The 19,309-nt window shown below is 42.8% G+C and overlaps 1 protein-coding gene across 7 annotated transcripts in view; it reads right to left on the bottom strand.

Annotated features, from left to right (window-relative positions):
• Positions 1-19,309, bottom strand: part of ppp6r3 (protein phosphatase 6, regulatory subunit 3) — a 42,754-nt gene that overhangs the window by 9,602 nt on the left and 13,843 nt on the right. For 5 of the 7 annotated variants that reach the window (XM_079500496.1, XM_079500493.1, XM_079500492.1 and 2 more), the window contains 12 exons: positions 16,724-16,882; positions 16,433-16,497; positions 16,111-16,226; positions 15,628-15,713; positions 13,833-13,919; positions 12,715-12,812; positions 9,941-9,995; positions 9,245-9,375; positions 8,145-8,260; positions 5,356-5,566; positions 4,136-4,233; positions 3,475-3,658 (listed from right to left, as the gene is read on the bottom strand). In XM_079500496.1, coding sequence (XP_079356622.1) covers positions 3,475-3,658; positions 4,136-4,233; positions 5,356-5,566; positions 8,145-8,260; positions 9,245-9,375; positions 9,941-9,995; positions 12,715-12,812; positions 13,833-13,919; positions 15,628-15,713; positions 16,111-16,226; positions 16,433-16,497; positions 16,724-16,882 — 1,406 coding nt within the window. The remainder of the gene's footprint in view (positions 1-3,474; positions 3,659-4,135; positions 4,234-5,355; positions 5,567-8,144; positions 8,261-9,244; positions 9,376-9,940; positions 9,996-12,714; positions 12,813-13,832; positions 13,920-15,627; positions 15,714-16,110; positions 16,227-16,432; positions 16,498-16,723; positions 16,883-19,309) is intronic. The other 2 variants (XM_079500494.1, XM_079500495.1) reach the window with 2 other exon arrangements.

Here is a 19,309-nt window from a genome sequence, read left to right as displayed (position 1 = left end):
TATTTAATCCATTAATAAAATGTGCCCATCATTTATAGCGCCCAGACCACTTTTACCGGGGCACCGGAGGTTGTGAATGTCTGTGTAGCTGTGTCAGCTAACAATAGCCACACGACTCTAGAGTCGATCGACAACGGGAGGTAAGAATAAATCTATCGCGACTAGCGACTGGACAGCAGAGCGCCGTCTAACACAGGATCTTTTTTCAGAATTAGACGGGATGATTTAGATCGCGAGTTATGAACGTTTTAAGATTTTCGTTTTCGTCCGCTAAACAGGCAGGGAACATTTTCGATGACGTGTCACTGTTGTGCAACACCGAGGATTGGGCAACAAGCGCTCCTAGGCTGTGGAGCGATGCGATCGGTTTTGATATCATTAATCTCCGTCCCGATTATCAATCTCCGTCTGGGGCACTTGACCATGAACTTGACGGTGATCTCCGTCTGGGGCCTCTAAACTGTTAAAGACACGATTCCATAACAGTTTACAGATGTTTGCCCAAGTGACCATTACATCAGGTAATGTATTAACATCATGAATGTTGATCAATTTTAATCCACCAGAATTGACCTCTCACAGATGTATCTGTCGTGACTTGTGAGCTTGTAGCCGCTATTTTAGCAAGACAGAGTAGGGTATTCAATTTACAAAAACAAAACGTGAAATATGGATAGTTTGTGCCTTAATATATTTGATAACATCTTGAGTGTGTGGTTGTGTCTCTGAATTCTGTACTCCACAATACCAATGTCGGCCCCAAAAGTCTAGTATCAGTCAGAAAAATATGCCAGGTGCCAGTTCAGAACCTCAGACAGCAACAAGGTGCCCTCTGGTTTGTGTTAACCCCCCGCCTCCAAACAAGAAAAAAAAAAATATATATATATAGACCAGTTTATAAAAGTACATAAAAACCTGTACTTTGACGACCTTTGGTAGAAAAAGACATGCAGAATGGAAAATGGAATAACAAACAAACAGAGCTGAGATCAAAGAAGACCAAAACTAGGGGGAGAAAAAAAAGTTGGTGGTTGACGTGACAACAAGACTACATCACGGCTGCAGGCTGGATCTCTGATTAGCTGTACATACCGATAAGATTTCAACACCCTGAAGAAGACCACACCCACAACGCACAGCAAGAGAAAGAGGAGGGGAAGCTCAGGTTGTAAGTGTCAGTCAAACAATCGATCGGTCATGTCAAAAAGGACAGCAGTTATTTACTGAGACAGACAGTATGCAGCATCAGCAGACTCAGGGAGACAGGGGGGGGGGGGGGGGGGGGGGTTATAGTGGTCTGACCCTCTCAGTTGTAGCTTCACACTACTCAGGATGGAATACAGTGGCGCTAATAACTGTCACACAGCAGAACAATTGCCTGTAAGTGATAGATTTAGTGGAAAACTAATAATTGATGTTGCTTAGAGAACTGCTCCATGTATAGCGCTCTTTAACGTAATTCAAACTGATGTTCAGGGCTTGTAGACACCTATAGTCAACCAAATTCCAGCCGAGTACAATCAAAGTCAAAGCCAATTCTGTGTAGTCACTCTACACTTCTGAAAACCAGTTTGACAGCCAGATAGATTTTCTGTGTCAGCCACTGGGAGTCAGTATACTTTAACAATAGTACTATTGTAATAGTATACTTTGGTTTTTTCCTTCTTTTTTGGCAGGTTTGGATTAAAGCACTTTTTATGCTTCTTAGTTAATATGCAAAGGTTCGGCACATATTTTGGAAAAGAACAGGAGACTTGAAGACAAGAGGAGAGAGCACAAGGAGAGAAGACAGGAGGCGTGTGGTGGAGTTGAGAAGGAATATTCTCTGCATGGTCCAGTTGAAATCTGAAATCTTTACCAGGATGAGCTGTCAAACCTTCCCACTGAGCTATTAGACGTCTGTCTAAAACCGGGTTATAACTGGTCAGAAATGATGTTTTTTAGCGGTCTAGGATTAGCTTAGATGATTAGTTGTTTTTTTAAGCGTCTATATATATATATACACAGTCAATATTTAGCTGTTTTTTAAGTGTCTATATGCCAACTTCCTCACACTCAACGAAAATAAAACCAAAATCATAATCTTTGACCACCATTCCATTTAGAGCACCCTAGGTGCTCTAAATGCTAATATACATCCCTTTGTTAAAAACCTTAGTGTCATTTTTGATAAAGATTTTTAATTTAATAAACAAATTGTTTTTCCAACTTAGAACTATTGCTAAGATCAAGTCGTACCTCCCCCCCAAACAGCTCGAGATGGTCATCCACGCCTTCATTTCCACACGAATTGATTACTGCAATTCTCTGTACACTGGTATTGACCAGGCGTCACTTAGGCGCTTGCAGTTAGTGCAGAATGCAGCTGCCCGCCCTCTCACCGGAACCAAAAAACGAGACCACATCACCCCAGTTCTGGCCTCTCTCCATTGGCTCCCTGTTAAGTTCAGAATAGATTTTAAGGTGCTTTTATTCGTTTTTAAATCACTTCACGGTCTCTCTCCCTCCTACCTCTCTGACCTAATTGTGCCCTACGTCCCATCTAGAGCATTAAGGTCTGCGGACAAGTTGCTGCTGGTCGAGTTCACGACTAGCAAGAGCAGGGGTGATCGTGCTTTTGCGGCTGGGGGGCCCCAAACTCTGGAACATGTTGCCCCTCCATATTAGATCTCCTCAAAACTCATCTGTTCTCCCTCGCCTTTAACTGCACCTGATTTACCTGTATATTGATTTCCTGCTCTGTGCTATTGTATGCTCCGTTTTATATTTTATTGTCTCTTTTCATTGTTTTATATTGCTATGCTCTACTGTCTTGTTTCACTCTGTTCAGCACTTTGGTCAGCTTTGGCTGTTGTAAAGGTGCTATACAAATAAAGTTTGATTTGATTGGATTGATTTGATACATAGACTGTCTAATATAACTAAACCTAGACCGCTGAAAAACATTTAGACCAGTTATAACCCGGTTTCAGACGGCCATTTAGACGCATTTTAGACGTCCAATAACCCCAAAAAAATGCAGTGGGTTCTGTATGACACTGATTTCAAGCAGTCTCAGACAACATACCAATACCCCCCCAGGTACAGGCCCCATAAAAAATAATTACATTTTAAATCACAACCCAGTAGAGGTTGTGGCACTCAAGAGTTTAACAAGAGTTGATGTAGGAGGAACGGAGACATAGATTCGGTTGCTCATACGAACACTTGTTGTCTGTGGTGTGTCAGTTAAACCCATTTTGGGCGGGAACCCCTTTTGGTGTTAGCATTATGTTATGCTTTAGCTATTGAAAAATAGCAGATCTACAAGCTCATAGCGCGCCACCGAGTGGCGCGCTACGAGCTTGTAGGTCTGCTATTTTTGAAAAATCGAAGAACCACTGACATAGAAACATAGCTTTTTCATAAAACTGTCAGGATGTAGAAGACATTTTTAGAATCTGATCTCAGGTCAGAATGGGTTAAGTGTCTAACCTCTTGAAGACGGCTGTCTCCGTCTTGGCGTCAACAGTGAGGCTGACCGTTTCTTTCATGGAGCCGTTGATGACCGTCTCTGTGATGCTGCGCTGCTCCTCGTCCCCGCCAGAGCCGACACATGCTTTGGAGGAAGAGGGGGGAGGGGTGGGAGTCACACCGTCTGTGGGCCAGCCGTCACAGTCTGTGAGTGGGAAGGTTTGGTTGAATGATAATACAAATCTGAATTAGTTCTTGAACAGTAGATGTTGATAGTGAAAAGGAATTGCGACTATCAAAAAGCGTTCCCTTCTGAGATTTAAATAGCAGTAATATAAACAAACAAAATATTAAAATGTTCTTAATTATTATTATTTAATTTTTTTTCTCTTCCTACTTTTTTTGATGTATAATTATTATCATTATGAATTATTTGTTTATTTCTCATCTATATTAGTTATAGACTCTATATTGTTTGATTATTTTGTATGATGATGATGTATGTTTGGCAGCAAGAAAGAAAAAAAAGGTGCATATTGTAAACTGAAAGGTAAAGCATTTTTTTTGTTCATGACTGTATGGCACTCTGAATAAAACGATTATTTTAAAAAAAAATCAGTTGTGGACTCAAGTGTATGCTTCATCATGTATGGGTGTGTGTGTGTGTGCGCCAACATCTTACCATCAGGCTGCATTGGTGCATTGACCCCTAGGGGGTCCATGGTCTCTACGCTGGTTTCCATGGCTACTGGGGAGTTGCACCTCAGTGGGTCTTTGGGACTGAGAGAGACAAAACACAGTATGTCAACTGGAAGGCATAGCTAGAAAATGTACAGGCACGCCCTGTTGTACCATTATAGTAGATTCAGATGTGTACACGTTATTCTGCATATTCTCCCCAACGCTTTGTCAATCCAAGTCCAAAAATAGTAACTTTTCTTGTGAACCCAAATCATCAATTGCAATTAATTTTTTTAAGTTATTACTAAAACAGGCCTATATAAAGGGGAGCACATAACTGGTGAGCAAGTGCGCAATTAATGTTGTGCGGCAGATCAAATGAATAGAAGTGCTATTGTGTACCGCCACCGGTCAGTTACTAGCTCTGGTGTCATGTACATGCCGTAGCACTTGCCCTAGCCTCAACGACCGTACAGGCGTACGCAAAGGCGTAATTTAGATAGGATTTTATGTAGACATAGCACTCTATAGCGTATACGCATACAGTAGTTGCATTATACTGTTCCACTGTTAGACGGATGTTAAGTTCTTAGCTTTCGTATGATTCTTGATGACTATTCTTTATGTATTTGATGTATTACCAGGTGTTCTTGCTTACTGGATTAAGAGTGTCTGCTAAATGCCTAAATTGCAAATTGATTATATTGAAATCCGGCGTTTCTAAAGGAAGTTTGTTTCTGTTGAAAGCAAGCCGTCATGACAAGGTGTTGTGTTGCTTGCTGGTCGGTCACATGAAAACCATGCTCCTGTTAAACATTGTACACAAACTATTTGAACATCTGCAGCATTAGGCGAGTTGTTAATTTTAATCTTTTCTCCATTGTCATTTATTTTGTCTTGCACCATTGACTACTGGATATGCACAGCACAACTCCTTGATATAGTATCGTTCACATTGCGCTCAGAACCACACACACACACAGAACCACAGAACCACACACACACACACGCACACGCACACGCACACGCACGAGTGACAGTTAAGTAACTTACACTAGCTGCGTAGTTAAATGTTTAATTGACTGACCTTTTGACCAAATACTTTTGGGCCAAGCTCAAACCCAAGCAATTTCAAGACATAATGCCCAGTGTCATATCGGCTCAACGTGAATCATCATGTGATAGTCTGGCATAAACAGACACACACAGGTGTCCTCCTACCTGACTGGGGAGAAACTAGAAAAGTCTGCCCAGCCCGTCTCAGAGCTGGGGGTGGTGGTGGGAGAGGCACTCCAGGAGGGGTCGGCGCCGGGGGGCGGTGGCGCTGTGGAGGGAGGGGTGGAGGGTGGAGGGTTGCTGGGGCTGGAGGCTGGAGCTGTGGAGCTCCCCGTGTCCATGGGCACGTCGTCAAAGTTGGCCGTCCACACTGGTCCTAAACAAGACACGACGGAATGAGCAAGTTTCTCCCTGCCGATAATGTTAGGTCTAGGGAAGTGAAGGACACAGTATTTCGTTACACTATGGACGTATGGTGTATAGGGCTTGCGTATATTTAATTAGAAGGCTTTAGTCTTCATGCCGAATCAATAAATAGTTCCCAAACCCCAGATAAAATATGTAGGCATGTGTCCCCAACATTGGTCAGCACATAAACAAAATGATAGCCTATATAAAAGCCGAGTATCACTTGTATGCCTATATGCATGCATTCTAGAGGCATATATTGGTCAAGTTAACCCTATACAGAAACTGCCCCCGCAAGTCCGACACCTTTTTATTTATTTATTTATTAGGATATTTCTAGCATTTGCGATTGCGCTGCTCACTCTCGGCAGCCTTCTACTCGCAGTGCAACGCGTTGTGAGCTTGTAGATCGGCTCTCCCCCATCTCCCCCCTGCAAGCAAAATCGAGGGTTACTGCGGCCGTCGGCTACAGTATATAAAAAAATAGAAGACCACATTAGCCTACTGAATGGCATCAGCGTGTTTGAAAGTCGGCCAGTCATATCATAGTTTTAAGACAGCTCACCTCCACTCGCGCTTGTTCACAAACGACGTCTGACGGACAGACGGACATAAGAAAGGCAGGCTGATGATCATTACTACCTACTGTAACTCCCTGATCAGCATGTTGACAGAGACTCAGCCACTTAAAGTTTCACGTAGGCCTAATGCCTTTGCTGCAAGCACCTATATCTGCCTCCATTTGCGTCGTGGTATAATAATGTACTGTATTATTGATCACATGCGGACGCCACACAGAGTAGCAAACTCTTACCGTGATCAGGCTTGATGAGGAAACATACAACGTAGTTGGATCGGATGAAATATAGCCTTTCCTAGTCCAAAAAACGAATTAATCCCACAAGAAATAAAAGAAAAGCCAAAAGCGCATGGTCCGGTGGATTAAATATGCCCTGTGTCCATATATTTGCTTTCCAAATCCGACAGTGCAGGACAGGGAATCAATCACCCCAGTAATCAATAGGGGCTTTTATCATTGCCGAGTTTTAATATAGCATTTGGTCGTGTGGTGAACTGTACAAATTAACTTCTCTCATTATGTGAAAGTAACTGTAACATCAGTTAACTTATTAACGTTCTGACATTTAACAAGGAGTGAAGCAATGCGTGCCAAGTTTCGTTTATAATTATATACTGAAAATCTGTCCTGCAGAGACCCGCCTGTTAAAATGAACTGCTCTACACGCTCATCACGTTCACTGTTGTAGAACTTGATCTGTGCAGGCTAGGATGACGTATTTCGATATTTCCTGTTGCCTTATATGGTGTGGAATGGGCGTGGATGTTCCATCAAACCAGGCGACACCAGGTGAATCGCTTGGGAAAGAGGCGGAAAACCACACAAATGAAGTCATTACACCACCTTCGCTGAATTACACGGGGGATTGCCGCAGCTTGATCGGACGGATAAATACGATATAATTACGCATCTCCTTCTCCATCAATGCAAATTAATGATTCCCTTGATATCCCTACAAAACTGAATGATTCCCATCGCTACATTTGACATAAGTTACCCACACACAAATATATGCTATTCTCACTAGGGCTGGCCAACCGATAACCGTTAGCCGTTAAGAAACGCTATATTGGCGAGGAGTGGAACGTTAATTCAGCCGCCTTATTGAGTATGCCCGACAGACACACTGCAGACAACCTGGCTGGTAGGTAAACTAAACGATCGAAGAGTGCCTTTGCCAGACACAACGTGGATTCACTAACGCCTCCTCCCCGCTATGATATAGGGAGGAAGAGAGAGTGAAACCACGTCATCAGTATGGCCAAAGCCAGGCTAGAGGCTTGGGGACTGAACGTGCGTTAAAACCTGAAGATATTTGTTTCCACTGTCGCTTTAATCGCTTCACTTTGGTCACGCAGGTCAGCGTTCGTAAAAACAAAAAAAAATTAAATAAAAAAGGGAAAAAAAAACCTTTACGATCTGTAGCCGTCTTCCCCCTCTCTCGAGTGGTGGATTGTATTATTGATATAACAGATAAAAAAAGTACTTAATTTAACACAATGTGCCCAAGACGTCTCCAGACGTCCTAGGAATGATCCCATGCAGTGCCCAGGACGTCTGTACACGTAAAAAAAAAAGAAAAAACACCTCGCTATTTGAAAGAAGAAGAATGAAAGTGCACATAATGCGTTAACATTGGGAGTGTAACCAAATGGACCTGGTCGTTCCATTTTGTGGTCTCGAAGCACCTTTACGCTACTGTGAAAGTGTATTCATGATAACGCTCGTTAACGTTGCGTAACCCGGTCTAGGATTGCTAAAGAAGGAAAGGCCAAACCAAAAATAGAAAATAGAAAATAGAAATCAGCGATCCGGTTTGATATCAATAATAAAGCTCATCAGACGGAACGTTACGCCAGAAGCAGTTGCCCGTTGGATTCCTTCTGACGGAACGTTACGTCACAAGCAGTTAAACCGTTAACGGGCAAGGCCTGAATGTCTCCATTTGGCCAGCTTTAAGTCTCACCTGTGTCAACCTCCATTCGATCATCGCCACTAGGGTTGGCGGCCTCGAATGGATCTCTCTTGACATCCTCTTCCTCAGAGTCCGTGCTCTCCTCACTGTCTGTACTGCCTGAACTCCTTAACACACAACATACATTCAGTAGTTATCAATACAGATCCACTGTCGGTGTGTGATAGAGCCCTTCTTTCATATGTGTACGCTCATGACATTGTAGTCTGTGTGGAAGTAGTTTTACTACATCAAGGCAGCTACAAGGAAAGGCTTTAGATCCGGTTTATAATTACATATTACAATACCAGCTTTTTACCTATAATTACATGTGACTTCATGTGTTGAGCATTTACTTTCTGGCAGCGATACATGTAATCTAAAGTCAAGGTGTTTATGATTGCGCTGGCAACTGAAACTGACCAGAGTTATTTTGTTGCAACGGTAGGTCGCAGATTACTATGAAAACCTGCAAAACTGTCCACGTCACACCACCATATATGGCCGTCGCTCATCAAACCCTGTACACTCAAGACACACTCCATATATGGCCAGTACAGAATTCATTCCATATGTGACCAGATTTGACTGAAAGACTGCCATCGCGCAAATTACAGCTTTTCACCAGAGGAGAAAAACTTTTTTAATTTTTTTCCCAAAATGAGTTTATAGCACAGGCAGACTCTTCACATACTAGAGCATGTCTGAAATAAGTGTCAGAGCTGAAATCGACATGTAAATATGAAATAAATGCTTAAACATGTAGCTAGGTGTAATGTTAGAGACCACAGAAGTGAACCTTTCAAGCCTGTTTTCTCAACTCGCTGTTTTCTGCAAGACATAACTCTATGAGCCATATCTCCAAAACTGGTGGGTCAAACTGAACAACCAATATGTCAATTTGAAGCTATGATTCCCTGCTTTCATATGACATGAAAACACGAAAATTCAAAAAAATCCAATGGCAGTCCCTCAGTCAAATTTAGTCACATATGTTGATCTGACCCCCCCCATGCCAAGGCGCCAGCGCTCGTCCAGCAGTCTGCCGCCACCCGGGCGCCGTTTAGGGCGAGGTCGCTTCTCGCCCTCGGGGCATCTTACTGGATTTATACCTTGGACGTCGAGGAGTCTCCGGTGCGAAGGTGACGTCTTTTTCATCCCAAATGTCCTCCTCATCAGACCCGACATCTTCAAACTGCTGAATCTTCTCCTTACAACGAGCCTCAAACAGAGCTATGTTTGCCTGGGAAACACACATGGGAGCAGAACCTTATAGACCGATACGTTTTTTTAGAAGCGTATACATGACATACGTACTCGGGAACAAATCCAGAATCTAACCTTGACCTCAAAACGGGGCTTACACCTGAATAATACTTCATTGCCGCGCTCCGAAAATAGATGATCTACAAGCTCACAATGCATGGCATCGTAGACTTGTAGAACGGTTATTCTAGGAGCACGACACCACGGTGACGATGGCAAATGAATTAAGCATTAACAGTCAACATCTAGATGCAGCTGTTCAATTCCATTACTCAATAATGCACGCTACGGTGGTGACATGATACAGAAGAATACACAGCATCACATTTCAATTTGATGCGGTTACATTTCTCGTTTTCCCCCTGTTGGAATGTTATGTTGCCGTGCTTTGCCGCCCACAATTATATGAACATACATTATGACATCCCAACTTCATCCCAACTTCAGTAACAATAAATGTTGGCTCATCATTTTCCATAATTCCCCACACAGCCATTATTTCATTAACACAACAAAATCAGGTTAATAATCAAAATACTTACACTGTCATTTGTATTCAGTGAAAAATTGATGTCTGATATTCTATCAAAGGGAATACTGCAATGTTAAAGAGAACAGAGTTTAATTTAAGTTAGGTCGTTAGGCATCCACATACATGAAAACACACAAACTGTAGACCGATCGTTGCCTTAACAACTTTAATATTTAACCCCCCACCCGTCATATTCAAATGATACAATAGCCCGATATGTTTCGTGACAGAACATAAAGTGAATGATGTAAAATTCATGAAGTCGTTTAGGATGGTCATATGAATCCTACCGACCCCACCTCCATTTATCCCACCTCGCAGCAATTCTCCCTCCTTATTACTAAACCGTATTCCTCCAACAATTGAAGCGACGTGAAACTTGGTCAAGGTTGTAATGTATCAGATCGATTCCTTGTAGCTGAACTGGCAATTATTTTCCACTTTTACTGGCTCTGTGCACAACTGTAGAGCCAGGTTCATAACCGTTTCCTGGAACAGTTCAGTGACTGTCCCATGGCTTTGTTTGATTGGCTCGGCAGCAGATTTGAATCGGAAAATCAAATGACCACTTTTAAGTTTCCTGTTCAAATCTCCTGCCGAAACCAATCAAATTAAGCCATGTGAAAATGGCCCGGAAACGATCTGCCATCTTTTAGAAGCCCGGGACTAGAGTTATGCACAGAGCCTGTTGTTTGAGGGCCTATTACACACACATACACGTAATTGTAGATGCTAATTAGTGTAAACGTACCAAAACGTGTATGCTGTGCTAGGATTTATTTGCTCCACCAAACACTAACCCGCAACCAGAAACCATAGTGCAGACATGACAACTGGGAAGTTAACAACCTTAACCCATTCAGGACAGGAACCCCTTTTGGTGTTGTAAGCATTGTGTTATATACTTTAGCTATTGAAAAATAGCAGATCTACAAGCTCATAGCGCGGCACTGAGTGCCGTGCTACAAGCTTGTAGATCTGCTATTTTTGAAAAACAGTGAAAATGTGGCGCAAATCTTTGTATATTCTTTCAGAGCAAACGTTTTAACTCAAATCTTTGCATCTGGGGGGGTCCCTGGAACAACATATTTTCAGATGGGAGTTGGTGGCCAATTACATACATTTTTTGGGGTCCTTGACATGAAATATTGAGCACCACTAGAAACATAGGTATTTCAGAAAACTGTCAGGATTTAGAAGACTTTTAAATTTCGACATCAGGCCGTACGTAGTGTGACGTAAGAAGCTAAAGACAAATGGAACCAAATTTCCATTTTCCAATGCACTATTTGAGACTCTGACAAATCCTCTCATCATGTACAGTATATTACTAGTGTAGAACTTGTCAACTACCCATTTGTCTTGACTGCACAGATACACAGATGTGTACCACAGGATGCGAGAAGGCTACTTACTATCTAACACACATAATGTACTAGCTATGAACAAAGTAACCCACAAATTAGTAGATACAATAAAGGGATAAGCTACTGAAGGGTTAATGTAATGACATCTAATTTGAATATGCAACAACTAACATTGGGAGTCTTCCACCGATGGCATGTTCATGTTTAAAGGAGAATTTCAGACTAGAAGGCTTTCTTACCTATATTTGTAGTTGTTACGTCCCCACCAAAGAGGTCCAGCTGTTATTTTGTGCAAAAGCGCATTATTGGCCATAAGCCCTCAATTAATTGAATGGGGCATTGGGTTTTTGTGCTAATTTGCTTATTTCCATCACTCAAAAATCCATTTATTTTGTATATATCCTCTCTTCAAAATATAAATAGTATCTCAAGCGGCACACTTTACTACTTATTTCGATGGAAATAAGCGAATTAGCACAAAAACCCAACCCCCATTGAGGGCTTATGGTAGGGGAAATAGCCAATAATGCACTTTTGCACAAATTAACACCTGGACCTCTTTGGTGGGGACGTAACTACAACAAATAAAGGTAAGAAAGCCTTCTAGTCCGAAATTCTCCTTTAAGAACAGGGACAACGAAACATGTTCGAGGCCCCGGGTTCAGTGTTGCATGACAAAGATGGCTTCTGCCATCAGAATTGTCCCAAGTGTCAGTTATTGTGAAAGTTCAGGAATGCAGCAGCGTGTCTGCTAATTCTAATCCACAGATACGCATAGAGTAAGGAGAAAAAGTATCTTCCACAGTGGCTCACAACTTCGGTCCTCATAGCCCCTAGTATACAGTAGGTGTTTTTCTAAACTCGTCCCTGAACAAAATGCTAGGAAGAATACTACTACTACTAATTGAAGCAGACGATGGGGACAAATGATGACAATGATAAGAGTACTAGTGAAATTGAACAACCCCGAGCCTATATGAGAAAATCCCCACCACACTACCCCTCTGTAATAAATTAATGGGACAATACCCCAAAAACACAAGTGCTGGACACATGTTCTACACAGGTGATGTGCTGAAATCGTTTATTTATGGCTGCCAGATAATAAAGTATGCGACTAAAGTAATATGCCAGGTCTTTAAGAGGCATAACTGTTCAGTCCACGGTTAAGGTACACTCATACATCTTGGAACTCCATGCTATGTATGAGTTGCTAGTGCTGCATCGTTTTCTGTAATCATTCATGGGCCAAAAAAGGCACTTACAAATAACGTGAACCAATACCGTATGACTACATACTAAAGAGAACCTGTGGTTTCAAAGACAGTAATGCCAGCAGCTTTGTGTTTTTAGCGTCCTGTCCCTTCAGAGTTACACATTTACACACTGAGCTCAGTCATGCAGGATGAGTACTCACTCCACAACATCGTCCTGATCAGCAAACTCTTCATCATTGAAGCCGAACTGCTCAATAAAATTGGACGTCATTTGTTGCATCTGATAATCAGAAAAGGCCTGGCAAAGCCCAGGACCAACGATAATGATATAGTCTTGGCTCTACAAAAAAGCTGGCACTTATTTACAATACAGCAAAGAGGAAGTGTGTGTATGTGTGTGAAAACATTCTATAATAATTGTGAGCATTACTTTGTGTTATAGTTAAAACAAAATCAAACGCATGCATGAAGACGTCACAAAATGCTTCGAGATATTAGTTTAATTTAATAAATTTTTTAGATCTACTGTATACAATGTATCAGAGAAGGGGCCCATAGCCCTCAGTACATTTACAATGGTAATCTATGATGCATTTTGACTCATTAAATGAAAATTATCTGGGGAAAATGGATGAGATGTTCCATGAGAGCTGCTCTACTAAACGTATGAGAAGTGCTCTACGTTTGCTTTGAGAATGTAACTACTTCCTTTTTCCTTCAGCATTAATCCATTGAGACCTGGAACGCATCCATGTCACGTTAGCGTTAGCGTTTTAAACATTATGTTATAATTTAGCTATTGAAAAATAGCAGATCTACAAGCTCATAGCGCGCCACCGAGTGGCGCGCTATGAACTTGTAGGTCTGCTATTTTTGAAAAATCGTTAAAATGTGCCTCAAATCTTTCCGAAAATTGTCATGATTTAGAAAACTTTTTTTTTTTAATTTCGACGTCAGGCCTGAATGGGTTAAAGCTGCATTCCAGAATTTATTTCAACGAATAAAATGTTATTTTAACCAATCTGTATAAGTATAATAATACAATATAGCCAACACATGTGACGTTGCTGGATGTGATCTCCCTACTCTTCCAATGAGACATTTAGACCCAGGTGTCGAGTCGAACACTAACGAGTAGTATCCATTCAGTATTCATTTCATTGGTGTGACATACAACTAAGTAAATCAGGCATTAATCTCATCACAGACACTCGTGTGTCTCCTGATATGTACTGCTTGAACATCCATTTGGCTATGGGCCCACTCTGTGTGTGTGTGTGTGTGTGTGTGTGTGTGTATAAATATATATAGGTCTTACTTGTTGTAAAGAGGAGTCCTGGTGGAAGCCGCTGTCTTTGAAGTCCACCTCGTCATCACTAGAAGAATGAATGTGGTGTGTGTTCACCTGGAAGTTAAGCGACAAGAGGTATGCAGTCAGAAACCTTAGGTTACCTAGGTAACCCCTGTTTTATAACAAACGAGGCGAGACAGCTCACTATGCTATGGGAGAGCGGGCATTCCGTTTGTGTAAAACCTCAGGGCCCACACCGGGCACAGGTTATGCTTCCTTTCCTCCTCCGCAGAGGAGAAAGGAGGTGGACAGAAGGCTAGGAGCTTCACCGGGGCATGGGACGAGATAGTTCTTGGCACATCCGGAATGGGACCCTCCGGCACCTGCGGAACCGTGACACACAGCTCTGGAATGACTTCACCCTGTCCTCGGAGGCAGTGTCCAGCTTCACCCTGTCCTCGGAGGCAGTGTCCAGCTTCACCCTGTCCTCGGAGGCAGTGTCCAGCTTCACCCTATCCTCGGAGGCAGTGTCCAGCTTCACCCTGTCCTCGGAGGCAGTGTCCAGCTTCACCCTGTCCTCGGAGGCAGTGTCCAGCTTCACCCTGTCCTCGGAGGCAGTGTCCAGCTTCACCCTGTCCTCGGAGGCAGTGTCCAGCTTCACCCTATCCTCGGAGGCAGTGTCCAGCTTCACCCTATCCTCAGAGGCAGTGTCCAGCTTCACCCTATCCTCGGAGGCAGTGTCCAGCTTCACCCTATCCTCGGAGGCAGTGTCCAGCTTCACCCTATCCTCGGAGGCAGTGTCCAGCTTCACCCTATCCTCGGAGGCAGTGTCCAGCTTCACCCTATCCTCGGAGGCAGTGTCCAGCTTCACCCTATCCTCGGAGGCAGTGTCCAGCTTCAACCTATCCTCGGAGGCAGTGTCCAGCTTCACCCTATCCTCGGAGGCAGTGTCCAGCTTCACCCTATCCTCGGAGGCAGTGTCCAGCTTCAGGCCTATGAAATCTATCGATCTCGTAGGGACGAATACGCTTTTGGCTTGATTCATGCTGAACCCCAGTAAAGTCAAGTGCGCCATGACCCAGGTTGTGTGCCGATGCGCTTCCTGCACACAGGAGCCAGTTGCCTCTGTAGCTTGCTACACGGATGCCCTGTCACCACAAGCGGGCGATAGCCTCCTGCGTGCACCCGTGGGCTCAGTGACATCCCGAACGTTAGGACCAGATATTCATATATCCAGTCTCTGAACCCAAACTGCAGGAACTTCCTGTAAGGCAGGTAAATGGGGATGTGGAAGGTCCAGTATAGGACGCATGCCCCCCGCCCCAAGCCTGGGCCTCCCTCTCGGGGACACGGGCTCGAGCCTGCTGCGCGTGGCGGTGGCTCTCCTCAGCCCGCTGAAGCCCAGTTTGATAAATAAAACGTGTGTGTATGCCTCAAAATGTACTACAGTTTATATCCATATAAACATTCACAAAGCCAGTCAACAATATATTTAGCTCATTGTGGTCTGGCAAGGCGAAATAGGCATTTTCTTTGGTTGCAGCCGTGAATGAACTAATTCTATAGCAGCATTAACTAAACGTTTTATTGATGTTATTTAAGATACAGAGCTGCTCATCGAAGTAATTTAAAACCTTCCCCATATAGTTTGCCAATTGGTCTAGAATTCAGCTGATGATCTCAATTGATTATCAAAAGATGTTGTCCAGACTAAATATCTCATAGCAAGCTCTCAGGAATTGGGCTGGATTAGCAAGTTAACTTCCCCATATGTGTACACTTTCTTTTTAAACTGGAATGAGACTCATGTGCGGAAACTCACAAGGTCGACAGTGTTTCTCTTGTTTGTGTCAGACAGTTGGCCGGAAATAAAGGCCTCCCATCTGTCTTTGTCCTCCTCTGGGAGCTCTGTAACAGAAACACACGCGATGAGAGGGCAGAGATTATTACTATTACATCCTCAGATGACAGAAGCAAACAAGTTGGCATTTAAAAACATCTTACCAATTAAAAACAAAAAAGCTCTTGCCGCTTTTCTGTCGCAACACCACAATGGGCCACATTGCCACCATAGAAGCACACAGGTTTACTCTCTAAAAAAATAGAAACCAGACCTACTGCTAGGGGTGCCACGGTTTATGGTATAAAACCAAACCGTACGGTACGGCATACACGGTTAAATACGCCCTTATGAACCGCGCTCTTTCGGTTTGCAATTAATTAATTTCTTACAACTCTGCCTAACAAATGTCAGGAGCTTTTCCCACAATTAGTGGGAAAAGCTGCTAAGCGACTGTGTCCATACCAGAGATGAGTTGCTGTATTTGTGGTCCATTAGGCCCTTTGTCACAGTTATGAACTATAGAGTTAGCTATTCTAGTCAGGTGCCCCATGTATCCTCGCCGGCGACCACCCTCCGCCCTGAAACAAACAAACACAAACAAACCGTTGTTAATGTTTGAGGGAATTACACAGACTTGTAATTATTACCAAAATAACCTTAAAGCTCAAACTTAATGCCTTCACCGTTACATGCTTGAAACAACATTTGAACACAGTATAACAACTGAGGAACACACCAACTGAATGGACATTGTATACTCTGTATTAGATAAAAGAATACTCACTGCTCTTTTTCATTGGAGCTCCAGGCCTCCACAATTCTCTGTATAAACTGGCACTTTTGAAACAGCTGCGATAGAGAGAAGTGAACACTGTTGTATGTAGCCATATGCCTCAGATATAAAACCATAAAGTAAAGGGGAAACAAAAGGATGTTCAATACAGACCTTTGACTGTTATCAAAACGGCAGTAATAAAGGTTTCTGGGCACAGTGTCCCGTTCCCCAGCTGAACACCATTAACATCAGGTGTGAATGTTAAATGAGTGATGCAAAACAGTCAAATGCTAAGCTTACATGTTTGACGAGTATGCTTTCTCTGGGGTGGTCCTGCTCTGTGTCTGACTGGCTGTCTGCGCTGTGTATGGGGGCGGGAGGCATGGCCAAGATCATGGCTGTGCAGATCTCCACCTGAATATGGAGGAAGTTGTTCCAGATGTATTTGAAATACATGTCCTGTTGTGGGGAAAACAAAAGAAAGTATTTAAGACATGTGCAACTCAACTCTTCCATTGTTGAAAATATGACAATATGCTGTGGAGGATTAATGTTAATAGGTTGTACAGATTATTTTATGGTGGCTCAGTATTGTAAACTTTTATAAAAATGCAAGGAAAGGAAAAGCCATTATTTTAATATTAAACTTTGGCACTCATACAAACAGTGCAGTGATGCGAGGCTCAGAGATTAACCCATTTTGACCTGATTTTTCAAAAATAGCAGACCTACAAGCTCGTAGCGCGCCACTCGGTGCCGCGCTATGAGCTTGTAGATCTGCTATTTTTCAATAGCTAAAGCATAACATAATGCTAACACCAAAAGGGGTTCCCGCCCAAAATGGGTTAAATCCTAGCACAAAGTGAACCCAATGTGTGGATAGCCTGCTGCCTTGCAGCAGCTACAAGTAGCATGGGATCCAGTAAACCGTAAATCACTTTAGACAAAAACAGTCAGAGTGACCGATAAGCCTGGCATGCAAGACTAGGGAATGGGTATCGTAAGGTTGTATCCAATACCGGTGCTAAAGTGATACCTTTAACCCATTTTGACCTGAGATCAGATTCTAAAAATGTCTTCTACATCCTGACAGTTTTCTGAAAAAGCTATATTTGACAGTTTTCAGAAAAAGCTATATTTCTATGTCAGTCGTTCTTTGATTTTTCAAAAATAGCAGACCTACAAGCTCTTAGCGCACCACTCGGTGGCGCGCTATGAGCTTGTAGATCTGCTATTTTTCAATAGCTAAAGCATAACATAATGCTAACACCAAAACACCCGAACCAATACTTTTTCATTCATGTTATTCTGTATAACAAAACTCCTCTTATGTCTCTGCACATTATTTTTTGCGAGAAAGACTTAACACTTGAATTAGCTTCCAAAGAGTTATGCAACTGCACAGCAGAGAGACTTAACACTTTAATGTGCTTTCAAAAGAGTTATGCTAACTATGTAACAAAGTCTCAACTGTACAACAGCAGAGCGGCGTAGCACCAACCACGCAACCAGTGCACAAACCAGGAGGTTCCACCAGCGGAAGGATAGATGGCCAAACATTGTAAAAGAGCAGCCAGACAGGATTTCTTTTGTTCCTTTTTTTGTGCACGCTGCTTCTCCTGACTGATCAGTCTGGTACAAAAACACACTGCTTTATATTGACATAGGCTCATCAAATAAAATTTGACCGTCCACTGATGTATTGCCAAGTGGTTTTCTCTTCTGTTGTAGAGCGACAATACATACGGGTTCAATAATTAACCGAAACCATATTTTTTTCCATAGGCTTTTCAAAAGTATTTATTTAAAGACCTTTACACCGCGGACAAAACCAACTCGGCTCGTGACAAATCATGACAATAAACACAATGTTTTGGGCCGATCAAATAATTAGTAAGAAGAAATACAAAACAAAAAGTGTTGCACCCTGCCTTTTTTGTCTTCTTTCTAATCATTTGATCTGCCCAAAACATGTTTATTGTCATGATTTGTCACGACCCGAGTTGGCTTTGTCCGTGGTGTAAACGTCTTTAACCCATTTTGGGCGGGAACCTCTTTTGGTGTTAGCATTATGTTATGCTTTAGCTATTGAAAAATAGCAGACCTACAAGCTCATAGCACGCCACCGAGTGGCGCGCTATGAGCTTGTAGGTCTGCTATTTTTGAAAAACCGAAGAACGACTGACATAGAAACATAGCTTATTCAGAAAACTGTCAGGATGTAGAAGACATTTTTATAATCTGAACTCAGGTCAAAATGGGTTAAATAAATTATACTTTTTGAAAAGCCTATGGGGAAAATGAATGGGGAATTATTTCCTGGGCCACTCGTCGTTCTGAAAGGGGGCGGGACTGCGACGCTCTATACTGGGCCTCCCGTTTTCACTCTACACAAAATGTCTTGGCCGGAAATATCTATAAGCACAACACATTGTTGTGAGCTTGCCTTGTACATCACCTATTCCCTCCAGAACAGGGATGCTAGGGTTCGAGTGGTTGAACATCACCTATTCCCTCCAGAACAGGGATGCTAGGGTTCGAGTGGTTGAACATCACCTATTCCCTCCAGAACAGGGATGCTAGGGTTCGAGTGGTTGAACATCACCTATTCCCTCCAGAACAGGGATGCTAGGGTTCGAGTGGTTGTACATCACCCATTCCCTCCAGAACAGGGATGCTAGGGTTCGAGTGGTTGAACATCACCTATTCCCTCCAGAACAGGGATGCTAGGGTTCGAGTGGTTGAACATCACCTATTCCCTCCAGAACAGGGATGCTAGGGTTCGAGTGGTTGAACATCACCTATTCCCTCCAGAACAGGGATGCTAGGGTTCGAGTGGTTGAACATCACCTATTCCCTCCAGAACAGGGATGCTAGGGTTCGAGT

This window comes from Electrona antarctica, assembly GCF_951216825.1.
Source record: "Electrona antarctica genome assembly, chromosome: 5".
NCBI classification, from domain to species: Eukaryota; Metazoa; Chordata; class Actinopteri; order Myctophiformes; family Myctophidae; genus Electrona; species Electrona antarctica.
The sequence above is the reverse complement of the archived record's forward strand: the minus strand, read 5'-3'. Positions and strand labels throughout refer to the sequence as shown.